The following is an 18,067-nucleotide window of genomic DNA, read 5'->3' as shown; positions in this document are numbered from 1 at the left end:
ATGAGCTAAGCCATATGGTTAAATTTAACATATTCTTAGACTTACTGTAGTATATGTTATTGCCACATTTTACATGTATATAATTAATGCTTTTTTGCTTGAATTTCTCAACTTATAACTTGTATGGAAGTATTTTTTTCTTTAGGTTGGATAAAGAAATTAATCATCTTAGTTTATGTTAAATGTCTACACAATTATTTAAAAGTCCACAAAATTGTGATATCTAATATTTAGATATGAATTTAGAGAAAATACTACAAACTCAGACTAAATTTTTTTAAATCTTTTTAGACCAGAATTAGAAGAGGAACGAAATGCTCTTATTCTACAGTCTGCAGCTAATAAGAAACAGCTAAAAGATATAGAGAAAAAAATTTTGGAAACATTATCATCTTCAGAAGGGAACATTTTAGAAGATGAAAGTGCAATTAAAGTCTTAGACTCTGCTAAATTGATGTCCAATGAGATAACAAAGAAACAGCAGGTGACAGAATCCTAGAAATTTTTTATTTCTTAAGATTCCAATTTGGCCCACTCCTTTACTGGAAAAGTAAAAGAATTCATACTAAAAAGTAGAAACTAATTTTAAACTCACAAGAGAATACCTCTTACTTTTGAATTGTTTAAAACCTGGTGTCATCTATATGGTATCTATACACAAAAGAAATAAATTTGGAATGAAAGTCTTAAAGATATATTTTTTATTATTGCATAGGTAGGGCAAGCTAGTCAGGTTCATTCAAATTTTAGTTGGCTCTTACCTAAAAATTATATCTGAGAATTAGCTTACCTTTGTCCTTGGTTGGAACTGAAGATTGTGGAGGTAATTGCTGGTTAACTGGACAGTAAGTGGCTCTAGAAACTAAGAATGTTCTTTTGACCTTGCCTTGTCATTTGTCAGGGAGAGAGCTATGAGAATTGAGGATGGATGTAAAGGAAGGAAGACACACATAATAATGTTCTTACTGCAGATTCATCTAACACAGCCAAATGTATTTTTTTAAGTTTTTTAATTCATTTTATGAGGTCAGCATAACCCTGATATCAAGACTTGACAAAGGCATCTAAGAAAATGGAATGACAGACCAATAGACCAGTATACCTATAAACATAGACATAAAAATCTTTAATAACAAAATATAAACAAATGAAATTCGGCAATAATAAAAATAATAATGCATTGTGACCAAGTAGAATTTATCTTAGGAATATACTTAAAATGCATAAAACCTCTCTTTAGTAAATTTTCTTTGAACTTTTAAATGTTATAGACATTTTTATTTTTTATTAAAGTATAGTTGATTTACAATGTTGTGCCAATTTCTGCTATATGATGGTGTATCCCAAGAGATGATACATTTCCCTGTGTGCTCTATAATAGGACCTCACTGATTATCCATTCTAAATGTAATAGTTTACATCTGCTGACCCCAAACTCCCAGTCCATCCCACTCCCTCCTACTCTCAATGGTATTTTTATATTGCATCTTTTTTTTAATAGAATCCTATAACGTTATAGATGACAGAAGCTATAGCTATTAGTCTCTAGCATTTCATAGTTGAGAAAACGAGGGCCTAGAAAAAGTAGTTAAGGCCCAAGTTCACACAATTAAATGATAATACAGAATGACTTCTATAGGCTAATTTTATTGATTTTCAGACCTTTCAATCCTCCTTGCCTCACCCAGTGAATTAAACACATCTTAATATTGGAGTAATTAAAAAGAGAAAGAAACCTAAATAGAAATTTCACTGACTGTTCAGCATCCTTCTGTTTTCTCCCCAGACATGCACCATATTTCTGGGGTAGTGGACTTCTGAAAGGTCTAGGCCTCTTTCCCCTTGGGATGGGTTTAGTTTTAAGTACCTGTGATAATAATGACACTTTTTAATCAAATGTACTACTTTGTTTTGTTTTGTGTTTTGTGTTTTTCATTTCAGGAGAGCCAAAAGTACTCTTAGAATAATATCCTATGGTATCCCCCGATCTGGGCACCATAGCTGAAATACTCTATGTCTCCCTTTCCAATTACTGTCCATCAGAGGAGAACCAGTTTCACATTGTTTTTTCAAAAGGGAGAAATTATTAGCCTATTTCCTATTAGACTTAAAGAGGAAATTAGACATCAGTAGCTATTGGTTCAAATAATTATTTTATAAAGAGACAGCAATTTAATAAATCATATGCCTTTCTTACTGGGTCTCTTTGATCAATACAAAAATAATTTAGAATTTACTGTGTATTTCAATCCAAAACATGCTCTATATCTGGCTGTGACTTTCTATTCCACCCACCTAATGTAAGAAAAATCATCTTCAGAGCATAGTCTTAAAACCTGCTTTTCCCTTTTATCCCAACCCATGAGATTAAACAAACACAACTTTAAGAACTCATTGTATGGGTTTCAGAGCCTCCCCTCCCTGCAAAAGTTGTCTTGATCAAAGTTTAGTATTTTTGAGTCTTGAAAGGTATAATACATATAAATGTCACAGCCCAGGAAATTTTTACAAGTAATAAATTCTCCTTTTTTAGCAACATGTGCTCACAATGATTGTTAGAAAATGTCTTCTTTGATTTTAGGCCATTGATAGTAATTAATTAAAAAAACTTTTTAAACGTCTTGAACCTAGCAGTTCATACTAAGGAGCCAGGCATTTCCACAGAAAGGAGGATGGGTTGGAAAAGTGCTCTACACATTTTTCCTATAGAATATCAACCTATCATATCGAGTTGTCATTTGAAGGGCTGTTGTCTTGAAGAAATTTTTTCTTTTGGTGTCAAATACCTATTAAATCCAGAAGAGATAAACATTTGAGAAGCTAGTTGAAAAAGGTATTCTTAATGTATCAAACCTTAAGTCAACAAATATTTCTGAATTCCTACTTTGCCAGACTTTGTGATGTGTTCTGATATACATGTTGACACCTTAAACCAATACACACCTGGACACTTGCTCTTTCTCCTTCCTCTCTCTTGCTCTCTCTCTCTGACCTATTAAAAGATGATGAGTGACAATAATAGATACTTTTTAGATAAGCAAAGATTGGCAGCTCTAGTATTACTTAAATAAGATGATCAATGACTAGTTATACCTTCCATCTATAAAGACATTTTTCATTTTTTTTCCTTCATTCCACCCACGCTTTGTTCTCTTCCCTCTCTATTTCTTCGCTTCCTTTCTTTCTTTCTAGGTTTTAGCATAATAAAGTCCTTTCTTGTAAACTATGCTTCTATAATTTAATCATTGAGTTAGGGATATTTTTTATTTTTAATTAAAAAATTCTTTTTTTTTTTGTCTTTTAGGGCTGCACCCATGCCATATGGAAGTTTCCAGGCTAGGGGTCAAATCAGAGCTGTAGCCGCTGGTCCACACCACAGCCACAGCAAAGCCAGATCTGAGCTGTGTCTGCAGACTACACCACAAGCTCAAGGCAACACCAGATCCTTAACCCACTGAGCAAGGCCAGGGATTGAACCTGCGTACTCATGGATACTAGTCAGGTTCATTTCCACTGTGCCATGATGGGATATTTTTTAATATAAATTCCATTTTTTAAATATTTAACAAAAATTTTAATATGGAGTTCATCATATGAAAAGTACATAATAAAAACACATTTCCTATTTCTTATTCTTGACTTTTCTTCTAGATTGCAGAAAAAACAGAACTCAAAATAGCGGAGTCTCGAGAAGGCTATAGACCCATTGCTAAACATTCATCGGTATTATTCTTTAGCATTGCAGACCTGGCTAACATTGACCCCATGTACCAGTACTCTCTCACCTGGTTTGTGAACCTTTATATCAACTCTATTCATGACAGGTAAATATTCTCTATCTTTATTCATTATCCCTGGGTTGGATTGCCACCATCCTTTCCATGAAAAAATATGTAACTTTTTTCTTATTATTCGTATAATATATATTCTTTATAGAACCTTAGAAAATATGGGAAAAGTGAAAGAAAAGAAATAAGGAAGGAAGGAAGGAAGGAAGGAAGGAAGGAAAGAAAGAAAGAAAGAAAGAAAGAAAGAAAGAAAGAAAGAAAGAAAGAAAGAAAGAAAGAAGGAAGGAAGGAAAAGAGGAAAGGAAAGAAGGAAGGAAGGGAGGGAGGATGGAAGGGAAGAAGAGAGAAAGGAAGGAAAGAAAAAAGGAAAAAGTGAGTAAGCAGGTCTCCTTTCTATTTTGTTTTGTTTCGCTCCTACTCAAGATTAGTCACAGAAGGAATTCTTCAGTCCTTTTCTCCCCTTTCCTTTAAGTATTTTGGTAAGGCAACTCCAGTATATCTTTCTCCTGCATTGATGTCTCCAGAAAACTTCTGTCCCACATTTGTAATCATTTGCTAGATATTTTCATTTTAATCGGTTAATGAATGTACAGAAATTTTGGAGCTAGACTGGAGTAAGGGATTAAATTTCAGTTCTGCCACATATGGGCTACATGAATGCAGGCAAGTCAGTCAACCTCTTTGTAATTGCCTCAATTTTCCATATCTATAAAATAGAAATAATAATGTACCTACCTTTAAGAATTGTTATGAGAATTAAAAAGATAATATTTATGGAGTGTTTTTTTTAAACAGTGTCCATTACTTCGTAACTTGTTAAATAGAATAAAAATATGATTTGAGACTACCTTATGTTTTCTCCATGGGCTCTTGGTAGAACAGTCTTTCCTGAGTAATTGAAATCCCTAAGCTTTCTCAGTTGGGATCTGAAATTTGAATTAACACAACCTCCATGATGGAGGGTATGCAACTTGGAGAACTCACAAAGATGTCAATAACATGTTGATAAGAATGTGAGGTCATCAGAACACTCAGACACTGCTGGTGGGATTGTAAAATAGGGCATCCACTTTGTTGTTGTTGTTGTTTTTCCTCCCAAGGTATACTTTTTTTTTTAATTTTTTAAATCGCTGAATGAATTTTATTGCATTAATTGATGTATAACAATCACCACAACCAAATTTTACAGCATTTCCATCCCAAACCCTCAGTGCATTTCCCCCACCCCACAGCCTGTCCCATATGGAAACCATAAGTTTTTCAAAGTCTGTGAGTCACTATCTGTTCTGCAAAGAAGTTCATTGTGTCCTTTTTTTAGATTCCACATGTAAGTGATAGCATTTGATATTGGTGTCTCATTGTCTGACTGACTTCGCTTAGCATGATAATTTCTAGGTCCATCCATGTTAGTGCATCCACTTTGGAAACATTTTAGAAGTTCCTAAAATATTAAACATGGATTTGCCATATGGTCCAGTATTTCCAGCAAATCTAGCAATTCTTGAGTATATGCTAAAGAGAATGGGATGTTTATGTTCACACAGAAATTTACAGTCTTTTTGTTTTTATACACAAAAACTGTATTCCAAATTTGTTTGGGTTAGTTTTCCCTCTTTTAGTATGGTGATGTTTGTTACTCATGTGAAATGCAGTTTGGGTAATTAGTTTATATTTCCTTTTAGAGTTTTCCCCTCATCCTTGTTCATTGTAATTTTATTGTATTTCTGAGCACATAAGTTATCAATATGACTGCAAAAGTAAATCCTCTACAAAAGGGTCTGCTCAGAGAAGTGTCAGTATCCCCTATCTCTCCATTCCATTCCCATGGATCCAAGTATTACTTTTTAAGAATTAAACTTTTAATTCTGAGGTAAATGTAATTCATGTGTAACTGTAAGAAATTATACAGCAATTTATGTTCTCTTTATACAGTTTCCCCAGTAGTGACATCCTTAAAACCTGTAGTACAGTATTACAACCAGAATATTGATGTTGTCCTGGTCAAGATACAGAGTTCTTTCATCACCCCACACTGCCCTTTTAGCGATACCCACTCTCTCCCACTCCCACCCTGTCCTTAACCCTTGGCAACCACTAATCTGTTCTCCATTTATGTAATTTTGTCATTTTAAGAACATTATATAGGAGTTCTCCTGTGGCACAGTGGGCTAAGGACCTCACGTTGTCACTGCAGTGGCCTGGATCACCAATTTGGCATAGGTTTGATCCCTAGCCTGGGAACTTCTGCATGTCACAGCCATGGCCAAAAATAAACATATATAAAAAAAGAGTGTTATATAAATAGAGTCATGCAGTATATAACTTTTGGGGATTGGCTTTTTTCACCCAGTGTAATTATCTGGGAATTTATTCAGGCTGTTTGCTCCTTTTTATTGCTAAGAGTTATTTAATGATATTGATCTATTAAGGCTTGTTTAATTATTCACTTGTTGAAAGACATCTGGGTTATTTCCAGTTTTTTAATTTTATGATAAAATACACATACTGTTTTTTGTGTTAGTATAAGTTTTCATTTCTCTAAGATAAATGCCCAAGAGTGCAGTTGCTGGGTCATATGGTAGTTGCTGGTTTATTTTTTTAACTGCCAGACCTCCTAAGAATGGTTGTATCATCTTACATGCCCTAAGTATTACTGAAAAAAAATTAAACTAAAAAAATGAAAGCAATGTATTCTTACTGCAAAAATTTTAAGCATTTAAGAGTATAAAGAAGAAAGTTAGTATTAGTCATAACCCCATCCAGAAGTAACCACTTTTGTCCATGTGTTTTCTGACCTTTTATATATGTTTTTTTAAATGTACAGATCTTGATCTAGATTTGATGCTTCTTTGGGGCAGGTAAATGTTTCATAATTCTTTATCTCTTATAGTTCCCTCTCCAGCATAGATCCTCACAACTGAAATATATTTAGTAGGTGTTTTTTAATTAACTCATCATTTTCAGTCATTTTGTAATGTGAAAAGAAATTTAGAATTTTGAAAATAGATGATGTAAACCATATTCCATTTTCTCATACAATTATATCCCATTTTTTACATACAAATTCACAAGGAGATATACACATGCAAAACTGTACAATGAGGTCTTACCCTTTACACAGTTTTTCTAATCCTAACATCTGTTTTTATTTTTATTTTTATTTTATTTTTTTTCCTTTTTAGGGCCGCACCTGTGGCATATGCAAGTTCTCAGGCTAGGGTCCACAGCCATAGCAATGTGGGATCCAGGCCACATCTGTGCCTACTCCACAGCTCATGGCAACACCAGATCCTTAAGCCAGTGAACAAAGCTAGGGATCAAACCCACATGCTCATGGATACTACCTGGGTTTGTTTTTTTAAACTGTAGTATAGCTGATATACAGTATTATGTTAATTTCAGATGTACGAAATATTGCGTCTCCATTTAAATACATAAAAAATGATCACTATAAGTTTAATAACTGTCCATCACCATAAAAAATGATTACAGTGTTATTGACTGTATTCCTCATGCTGCGTATTACATCCTGTGACTTATTTTATAGCTGGAAGTTTATATCTCTTAACCCCTTCACCTCTTTGTCCCCCACCTCCCCCTCTGGCAGCCACCAATTTGTTCTCTATATCTATGTCTGTTTTTATGTTCCTTTGTTTGTTCATTTGTTTTTATTTTTTAGATTCTACATATAAGTGAGATCACATGGTATTTCTTTATCTGATTTATTTCACTTAGCACATACTCTCTTGTACCTTTCATGTTGTTGAAAATGTGAAATTTTCTTTTTTAATGGCTGTTTATATTTAGTATATATACCACATCTTCTTTATTCATCCATCTATTGATGGACACTTAAGTTGCATCCATATCTTGGCTACTAAAAATAATGCTGTGTAGATAAAAGGGTACATATGTCTTTTTGAATTAGTGTTTTTGAAGTTTTTGGTGGGAGTAAATACACAGAAGTGGGATTGCTGGATTGTACAATAGTTCTATTTTTTTATTTTTTGAGAAGACCGCATACTATTTTTCATAGTGGCTGCACCAGTTTACATTCCCACCAGCAGTGCATGAGGGTTCCCTTCCAGCAATAACATCTTGTGTAACTGTAGTATGTACAGTATCACAACCAGGAACTTCACATTGGCACAATCTAGAGAGCTTATTCAGATTTCACCATTTTTACATGCATGCATGCGTGTGTGTGTAGTTTCATATTTTAGTAGTGGTTATTTCAAAATAAATAAAATAAAAACAACTTGTATGTTAATTCATGTTACTTATTTTTTCTTAGTTTTGATTCAATATATTTTCCTTTTTTTTTTATCCTTTCAGTAACAAATCCAAAATTCTGGAAAAGCGCCTACGATATTTAAATGACCACTTCACATACAACTTATATTGTAATATATGCCGATCACTATTTGAGAAGGACAAGCTGTTGTTTTCCTTTTTATTATGTGCCAATCTTCTTTTGTAAGTCACTTCCATTTTCTTTCTTTATTTTCAAAACCTACCTAGAAAACCTAATCAGTGACTTCTCACAGAAGGATGTCATGTTTTTGCTCTGCTTTAATTCATGATTTTATTTATACATTTCTCCATTGTAGTATTGGTGTTTTGATGTTTCATTTTTTTTTTTTCAGTGCTACACCTGCAGCATATGGAAGTTTTAAGGCTAATAGTTGAATTGAAGCTGCAGCTTCTAGTCTACACCACAGCCAGACACTTGGGATCCAAGCCGAGTCTGTGATCTATGCCACAGCTTACAGCAACACCAGGTCCTTAACCCACTGAGCAAGGCCAGGGATTGAACCCACATCCTCATGGATATCAGTCAGGTTCATAAACCACTGAGCCATATGGGAACTGCTGATGTTTGATTTTTAAAATTTGGAGTTCCCACTGTGGCACAGGGGTTAATGATCCAGCCTTGTCTCTGTGAAGACACCGGTTTGATCCCTGGCCAGGCGTGGTGGATTAAGGAACTGGTGTTACTACAACTGTGACATAGGTTGCAGCTCTGTCTTGGATTCGATCCCTGTCTCGGGAACTTTCATATGCTGCAGAGGCAGCCACAAAAGAAAAAAAAGTATTGGCATTCCTGTTGTGGCTCAGTGGATTAAGGACTTGATATTGTCTCTGTGAGAATGCAGGTTTTATCCCTGGCTTCACTCAGTGGGTTACGTATACAGCACGGCTGCAAGTTGTGGCAAAGGTCAAAGATGCAGCTCAGATTTGCAGTTGCCATGGCTGTGGCTTAGGCTTCAGCTGTAACTCCAATTCAACCCCCAGCCCAGGAACTTCCATGTGCCAACAGGTGTGGCTGTAAAAAGAAAAAAAAAATTGGGGGTCATAGAGAAAAGCTCACAAAATGTTCAGTTACAATTCAATGAATTTGTACAAAGAAAAAAGTCTATGTAACTACAGATTGGCTTCTTTCACTTAAGAGTATGCATTTAAGATTTTTCTGTATCTTCTTATGGCTTGATAGTTCATTTCTTTATAGTACTGAGTAATATTCCACTGTCTAATATACTACAGTTTATCTATTCACCTGCTGAAGGATATCTTGGTAGCTTCCAAATTTTGAAAATTATGAATAAAACTGCTATAAATATCTGTGTGCAGGTTTTTGTGTACACAGAAATTTTCAACTTAATTTGGTTAAATACCAAGATGTATGATTACTGGATCATGTAATAACAGTACATTAAGTTTTGTTAAGCAGCTGTCTTCCAAAGTAGCTGCACTACTTTGCATTCTACTAGCAGTGGATGAGAGTTCCTACTGCTTCACATCCTTGCTAGCATTTGGTCTTGTCAGTGTTCTGGATTTCACTTTTCTAATAGATGGTGAAATCTTGTTTTAATTTGCAATTTATTAATGACATATGATATTGAAAATCTTTTCATATGCTTATTTACTATATTTGGGGGATTTTGTCAAATGCTTTTTCTGCATCTACTGATCTGATCATGTGATTTGCTTCCTTAGTGTTGATTTGATAGATTACATTAATTGGTGTTTGAATGCTGAAGCAGCCTTGCATACCTGAGATAAATTCCACTCCATTGTGGTTTTCAATTCTTTTTATACATTTTTGGATTTAAGTTGCTAATATTTTATTAAGGATTTTTAGATCTGTGTTCATGAAGGATGATAGTTTGTAATTTTCTTTTCTTGTAATGTCTTTGTCTAGTTTTGGCATTGGGATAATACTGGCCTCATAGAATGATTTAGGAAGTATTCCTTCTGCTCTTTTCTGGAAATATTTGCAAGGAATTGGTATGACTTAATCCTAAATGTTTGGGAGAATTCTCTAGAACTTATTATATTAGCATGGTGCTTTCTGTTTTGGAAAGTTATTAATCGTCGATTCAATTCTTTTTTTTTTTTTTTTCTTTTTGGCTGCGCCTGTGACATGTGGAAGTTTCCAGGCCAGGGATCAGATCCAAGCCACAGCTTCAATCTATGCCACAGTTGTGACAACACTGGATCCTTAATCTACCTTGCCAGGCCAAGGATAGAACCCATGTCTCTGCGGCAACCTGAGTCACTACAGTTGGATCCTTAGCCCACTATGCCACAGTAGGAACTCCTGATTCAGTTATTTAGTAGATATGGGTCTGTTATAGGCTGAATATTTGTCTCCAAAAAAACCCCATGTAATTATTGCCCAGATCAGGAGATAGAAATTATGAGCATCACAAAAGTTTCGCTCTATGCTTTTCCCAATCTCTACTGGATTTTACTTCCTCTCCAGAGGTAACTACCAAACAAACTTCTACTAGTATTTTGCTTTGTTTTGTTTTCTTGTTTGTTTTGGGGCTGGGGGGGGCAGTTAGTCCTGCTTGGAATTCACTGGGATTCATAGGCCTTCCTTTTTTGAAAAAATTTTTATTACAGTTGATTTACATCATGCTATCAATTTCTGCTATACATCAAAGTGACCCACACATTATTTTTCTTATGTTATCTTCCTTAATGTTCTATCACAAGTGATTAGACATAGTTCCCTGTGCTTTACAGCAGGACTATATTCCCTATCCATTCTTAATGTAACAGTTTGCATCTATTAACCCCAAACTCCCAGTCCATCCCACTCCCTCCCCATCAGCAACCACAAGTCTGCTGTCCATGCCTGAAAGACTATTTCTGTTCTATCGATAGGTCAATTTGTGCCATATTTAGATTCCACATATAAATGATATCATATGTATGGTATTTGTCTTTTTTTTCCCAACTTACTTCACTTAGTATGAGAATCTCTAGTTCCATCCATGTTGCTGCAAATGGCATTTGCTGCATATGGCTGAGTAGTAAATGAAATCATTGTGTATATGTACCACATCTTCTTAATGCATTCATCTGTCAATGGACATTTAGGTTGTTTCCATGTCTTGGTTATTGTGATGGTGCTGCAGTGAACATAGGGGTGCATGTATCTTTTTGAATGAAAGTTTTGTCCAGTTATATGCCCAGGAGTGGTATTGCTGGGTCAAATGGTAGTTCTATGTTTAGTTTCTGAGGAACTTCCTTACTGTTTTCCATAGTGGTTGTACCAATTTGCATTCCCACCCAAATTGTGCAGGAAGGCTCCCTTTTCTCCACACCCTCTCCAGCATTTGTTATTTGTAGACTTCAATTAATGATAGCCATTCTGACTGCTGTGAGATGGTACCTCATTGTGGTTTTGATTTGCATTTCTCTAATTATTGGTGATGTTGAGCATTTTTTCATGTGCATCTTGGCCATCCATATGTCTTCTTTGGAGAAATGGCTACTTAGGTCTTCTGCCCATTTTTCAATTGGGTTGTTTGTTTTTTTGTTGCTGCGTTGTATGAGTTGTTTGTATATTTTAGAGATTAAGCCCTTGTCAATTCCATCATTTGCAACTATTTTCTCCTACTCCATGTGTTGTTTTTCTTTTTCTTTTTTTTTATGGTTTCCTTAGCTGTGCAAAAGCTTGTCAGTTTGATTAGGTTCCATTGGTTTATTTTTTTAATTTTTTATTGTAGTTGATTTACAACATTCTGTTAATTTCTGCTGTAGAGCAAAGTGACCCAGTTATACATTTATATATGTTCTTTTTCTCATATTATCCTCCATCATGTTCCATCACAAGTGATTAGATATAGTTCCCTGTGCTATACAGCAGAATCTCATTGCTTATCCATTTCAAATGCAATAGTTTGCATCTACTAACCCCAAACTCCCAGTCCTACCCACTCCCTCCCTGCCGCCATTTGGCAACCACAAGTCTGTTCTCCATTTCCATGAGTTTGTTTCTTTTCTGTAGATAAGTTCATTTGTGCCATGTATTAGATTTCAGTGTAGGTGATATCATTAGTAGTTTTTGTCTTTCTCTTTCTGACAGACTTCACTTAGTATGAAGTTAAGTTTCATTCATGTTGCTGCAAATGGCATTATTTTGTTCTTTTTTTATGCCTGAGTAGCCCATTGGTTTATTTTTGTTTTTGTTTCTAATGTCATGGGAGACTGACCTAAGAAAGCATTTGTATGGTTGATGTCAGAGAATGTTTTACCTATGTTCTTTTCTAGGCGTTTGATGATGTCTTGTCTTATGTTTAAGTATTTAAGCCATTTTGAGTTTATTTTTGTGCATGGTGTGATGTGTTCTAGTTTCACTGATTTACATGCAGCTGTCCAGTTTTCCCAGCACCACTTGCTGAAGAGACTCTCTTTTTCCCATTTTATATTTTTGCCTTCTTTGTCAAAGATTAATTGTCTTGGATTTCTATTCTGTTCCATTGGTCTGTATGTCTGTCTTTGTATCGGTACTACACTGTCTTGATTATTGCAGCTTTGTAGTATTATCTGAAGTCTGAGAGAGTTATACCTTCTGCTTGTTTTTTTGTTTTTCCCTCAGTATTGATTTGGCAATTCTAGGCCTTGTGGTTCCATATATTTGTTTGTTCTAGTTCTATGAAAAAAGTCATGGATAATTTGATAGGAATTGCATTAAATCTATAGATTGCTTTGGGTAGTATGGTCATTTTAAAGATATTAATTCTCCCAATCTAGAAATCTTTCCATTTTTTGAATCCTCTTTAGTTTCCTTGATTAACATTTTATGGTTTTCAGCATATAAGTCTTTCACCTCCTTGGTCAGGTTTATTCCTAGGTACTTAATTTTTGGGGGTATGATTTTAAAAGGTATTATATTTTTATATTCCTTTTCTAATATTTCATTGTTAGTATAAAGAAATGAAACCAATTTCTGAATGTTAATCTTGTGTCCTGCTACTTTGCTGAATTCACTGATTGGTTCAAGTAGTTTTTGTGTGACATCCTTAGGGTTTTCTGTATATAGCATCATGTCATCTGCATAAAGTGACAATTTTACCTCTTCTCTTCCAGTTTGGACACCTTTTATTTATTTTGTTTGTCTAATTGCTGTGGGGAGGACTTCCAATACTATGTTGAATAAAAGTGGTGAGAGTGAGTATCCTTGTCTTGTGCCATACTTTAGTGGGAAGGCTTTAGGTTTTTCTCCATTGAGTATTGTATTGGCTGTGGGTTTGTCATAAATAGCTTTTATTATGTTAAGATATGTTCCCTCTATATCCATTTTGGTAAGAGTTTTTATCATGAATGGATGTTAGATTTGGTCAAATGCTTTATTTGCATCTATTGAGATGATCATGTGGTTTTTGACTTTTCTTTTGTTAATGTGGTATATGACATTGATTGATTTGTGTATGTTGAGCCATCCTTGTGAACATGGAATGAAATCCACCTGGTCGTGGTGTGTGATCTTTTTGATATGTCATTGGATTCATTTGGCTAAAATTTTGTTGAGAATTTTTGCATCTATACTCATCAAATATATTGGCTTATAATTTTCTTTTTTGGCAGTATCTTTGTCTGATTTTGGTATTAGGATGATGGTGGCTTTGTAGAATGTCTTTGGGAATGTTTCTTATTCTTCAGTCTTGTAGAAAAGTTTCAGAAGGATGGTTATAATATCCTCTTTTATGTTTGGCAGAATTTGCCTGCAAAGCCATCTTGTCCTGCACTTTTGCTTGTGGGGTATGTTTTTATTACATATTCAATTTCATTTCTAATGATGGGTCTATTTCTTCTTGATTTAGTTTTGGTGGGCTCTATTTCTCTACAAAGTTGCCCATTTCTTCTAGATTGTCAGATTTGTTGGCATGTAATTGTTCATAGTATTCTCTTGTGGTTTTTGTGTTTCTGCAGTATCCATTGAGATATCTGCTTTTTCATTTCTTATTTTATTTATTTGGGTTCTTTCTCTTTTCTTCTTGGTGAGTATGGCCAGAGTTTTTTGTCAATTTTGTTTACTCTTTCAAAGAGCCAGCTCTTGGTTTTATTGATTTTTTATTGTTTTTTTGAATCTCTATTTTATTGATTTCCTCTCTTAGGATTTCCTTCCTTCTGCTGACTTTGGGGTTTGTTTGTTTGTTTCATTTTTTAATAGTTATTTCCCCACTACAGTTTTTTTTCTACTGTACAGCATGGTGACCCAGTTACACATCCATGTATACATCTATTTCCTCACATTATCGTGTTCCATCGTAAGTGACTAGACATAGTTCCCAGTGCTATACAGCAGGATCTCATTGCTAATCCATTTCCAAAGGCAACAGTTTATATATATTAACCCCAAGCTCCCCAGCCACCCCACTCCCTCCCCCTACCCCTTGGCAACCACAAGTCTATTTTCCAAGTCCATGATTTTCTTTTCTGTGGAGATGTTCATTTGTGCTGGATATTAGATTCCAGTTATAAGTGATATCATATGGTATTTGTCTTTGTCTTTCTGGCTCATTTCACTCAGTATGAGAGTCTCTAGTTCCATCCATGTTGCTGCAAATGGCATTATGTCATTCTTTTTTTATGGCTGAGTAGTATTCCATTGTGTATCTATACCACATCTTCCGAATCAAATCATCTGTTGATGGACATTTGGGTTGTTTCCATGTCTTGGCTATTGTGAATAGAGTTTCAATGAACATGTAGGTTCATGCGTCTTTTTTAAGGAAAGTTTTGTCCGGATATATGCCCAAGAGTGGGATTGCTGGGTCATATGGTAGTTCTATGTATAGTTTTCTAAGGTACCTCCATACTGTTCTCCATAGTGGCTGTACCAGCTTACATTCCCACCAACAGTGCAGAAGGGTTCCCTTTTCTCCACACCCCCTCCAGCACTTGTTATTTGTGGACTTATTAATGATGGCCATTCTTACTGGTGTGAGGTGGTATCTCATGGTAGTTTTGATTTGCATTTCTCTAATAATCAGTGATGTTGAGCATTTTTCCATGTGTTTGTTGGCCATCTGTACATCTTTCTTGGAAAAATGTCTATTCAGGTCTTTTGCCCATTTTTCCATTGGGTGATTGGCTTTTTTGCTGTTGAGTTATATAAGTTGTTTATATATTTTAGAGATGAAGCCCTTGTCAGCTGCATCATTTGAAGCTATTTTCTCCCATTCTGTAAGTTGTCTTCTTGTTTTCTTTTTGGTTTCCTTTGCTGTACAAACTTGTCAGTTTAATTAGATCCCATTGGTTTATTTCTGCTGTTATTTCTGTTGCTTTGGGGGACTGACCTGAGAAAACAGTTGTAAGGTTGATGTCAGAGAATGTTTTGCCTGTGTTCTCTTCCAGGAGTTTGATGATATCTTGCCTTATATTTAAGTCTTTCAGCCATTTTGAGTTTATTTTTGTGCATGGTATGAGGGCATGTTCTAGTTTCATCAATTTGCATGAAGCTGTCCAGGTTTCCCAGCAATTCTTGCTGAAAAGACTGTCTTTTTCCCATTTTATATTCTTGCCTCCTTTGTCAAATATTAATTGACCATAGGTGTCTGGGTTTATTTCTGGGTTCTCTATTCTGTTCCTTTGGTCTGTATGTCTGTTTTGGTACCAGTATTACACTGTCTTGATGACTGTGGCTTTGTAATATTTTTTGAAGTCTGGGAGAGTTATGCCTCCTGCTTGGTTTTTGTTCCTCAGAATTGCTTTGGCAATTCTTGGTCTTTTGTAGTTCCATATGAATTTTTGGATTGTTTGTTCTAGTTCTGTGAAAAATGTCCTGGGTAATTTGATAGGGATTGTGTTGAATCTGTAGATTGCTTTGGGTAGTATGGCCATGACTTTAGGTTTGTTTGTTCATTTTCTAATTATTTTAGGTGATAGGTTAAGTTAGTGATTTGAGATTTTTCTTCTTCTTTGAGGAAGGCCTAAATCACTATGAACGTCATTCTATGAACTGCTTTTGTGGCATCCCATACGTTTTGAATGGTTGTATTTTCATTAACATTTGTCGAGGTATTTTTTTACTTCCTCACTGACCCATTGTTTTTTTAGTAGTATTATGCTTAGTCTCCATGTGGTCATTTTTTTTCCTCATTTATTTTCCTGTGGTTGATTTCTAATTTCATGTCTTTGTGGTCACAAAAGATGCTTGAAATAATTTCTATCCCCTTAAATTTGTTGAGGTTAGTTTTGTGCCCCAGTAGGTGGTCAGTCCTTGAGAATGTTTCATGTGTACTTGAAAAGAATGTATATCCTGATTCTTTGGGGGTGTAATGTCCTGAAAATTTCAATTGTCTAACTATTCTATTGTGTAATTTATGATCCCTGTTATTTTATTGATTTTCTGTCTAGAGGATCTGTCCATTGACGTAAGTGGGGTGTTAAAATCGCCAACTATTATTGTATTCCCATCAATTTCTCCTTTTATGTCTGTTAGTATTTGTTGTAGGGTGTCTTTGTGCTCCTATATTAGAGGCAAAAATATTGATGATTTTAATACCCTACTCTTGAATGGATCCTTTTATCATTTAATAGTGTCCTTCTTTGTCTTTCTTTATGGCCTTCATTTTAAAGTCTATTTTGTCTGAAATAAGTATTGCAACTGCTGCTTTCCTGTCTTTTCTATTTGCATGAAATATCTTTTTCCATCCCCTCACTTTCAATTTCTATGTGTCCTTTGCCCTAAGGCTAGTTTCTTATAGACAGCATATTGTAGGCTCTTGCTTTTTTATCCATTCTGTCACTTGATGTCTTTTGATTGGAGCATTCAGTCCATTGACATTTAAGGTAATTATTGATAAATATGTTTTTATTGCCATTTTAAACCTTGTTTTCCAGTTGATTCTATGTTTCTCCTTTATTCTTTTCTTTTTTGGGTTGGATGATTTCCCTGTATTTTATGTTTGTGTCCTCTTTAGTTTTTGTGACTATAATGTTTTGTTTTGATGTGCGGTTGCCCTATTTTTCAAGTATGTTAACCCCTTCCTATATCTGCTTGCTTTAGCCTTATAATCATATAGGCTAAAACACATTCTAAAAAGAAAGAGTCTAGATTTTCTTACTTTCCTTCCCCACATTTTATGATTTCAGAGTCCTTTTTTAACATCTTCATGTTTGTCCTTTTGCTGTTCCTTGTTTTTAATCATCGCTTTTACAATAGGGTTGTTTTTTTTTTTCTCCTTTTGGATCTGTATACTGACTTATTTAAGTGACTGCTTCCCGGTTTTGATTTGCCCATCCTCTTTCTTCTTACTTTTTTTTTTAGAGGAGGCTTTTCAGTATTTCTTCTAGAATGGATTTAGTATTGCTGTACTCTTTTAGTTTTTGTTGGGTTGGAGAGACTCTTTATTTCTCCTTCTATTTTAAATAATATTTTTTCTGGGAAGAGTATTCTAGGCTGCAAATTGTTTCCTTTTGTAACTTTGCATATATGTTGCTACTCTCTTCTGGCCTGTAGTGTTTCTGCAGAGAAATCATCTGATAGTCTTATGGGGTGGGTTCCCTTATAATTAAATCTTTGATTTTCTCTTGATGCCTTTAGAATCCTCTCTTTATCTTTAACTTTATCTTTAAGTTAAAGTTATCTTTAACTTTTTATTGTAATATGTATTGGTGTGGGCCTGTTTGGGTTCAACTTGTTTGAGGCCCTCTGTGCTTCCTGTTTCTTGATATGTTTCCTTTAGATTTGGATTTGGAATTTTTCATCCATAATCTCTTCAAATATATTTTCTTTTTTTTTTTTTTTATTTTCCCACTGTACAGCAAGGGGGTCAGGTTATCCTTATATGTATACATTACAATTACAGTTTTTCCCCCACTATTTCTTCTGTTGCAACATGAGTATCTAGACATAGTTCTCAATGCTATTCAGCGGGATCTCCTTGTAAATCTATTCTAGGTTGTGTCTGATAAGCCCAAGCTCCCGATCCCTCCCACTCCCTCCCCCTCCCATCAGGCAACCACAAGTCTCTTCT

At 34.9% G+C, this 18,067-nt stretch overlaps 1 protein-coding gene across 1 annotated transcript in view; it reads left to right on the top strand.

Moving 5' to 3' along the window:
- Window positions 1-18,067, top strand: part of DNAH12 (dynein axonemal heavy chain 12) — a 247,107-nt gene that overhangs the window by 179,738 nt on the left and 49,302 nt on the right. Inside the window, exons 59-61 of the mRNA XM_021069807.1 lie at window positions 292-484; window positions 3,652-3,824; window positions 8,124-8,264. Coding sequence (XP_020925466.1) covers window positions 292-484; window positions 3,652-3,824; window positions 8,124-8,264 — 507 coding nt within the window. The remainder of the gene's footprint in view (window positions 1-291; window positions 485-3,651; window positions 3,825-8,123; window positions 8,265-18,067) is intronic.

The sequence above is a fragment of the Sus scrofa genome, chromosome 13 (genome assembly GCF_000003025.6).
Source record: "Sus scrofa isolate TJ Tabasco breed Duroc chromosome 13, Sscrofa11.1, whole genome shotgun sequence".
Taxonomy (NCBI): Eukaryota; Metazoa; Chordata; class Mammalia; order Artiodactyla; family Suidae; genus Sus; species Sus scrofa.
Note: the sequence above shows the minus strand (reverse complement) of the source record. Positions and strands in the feature narration are given on the sequence as shown.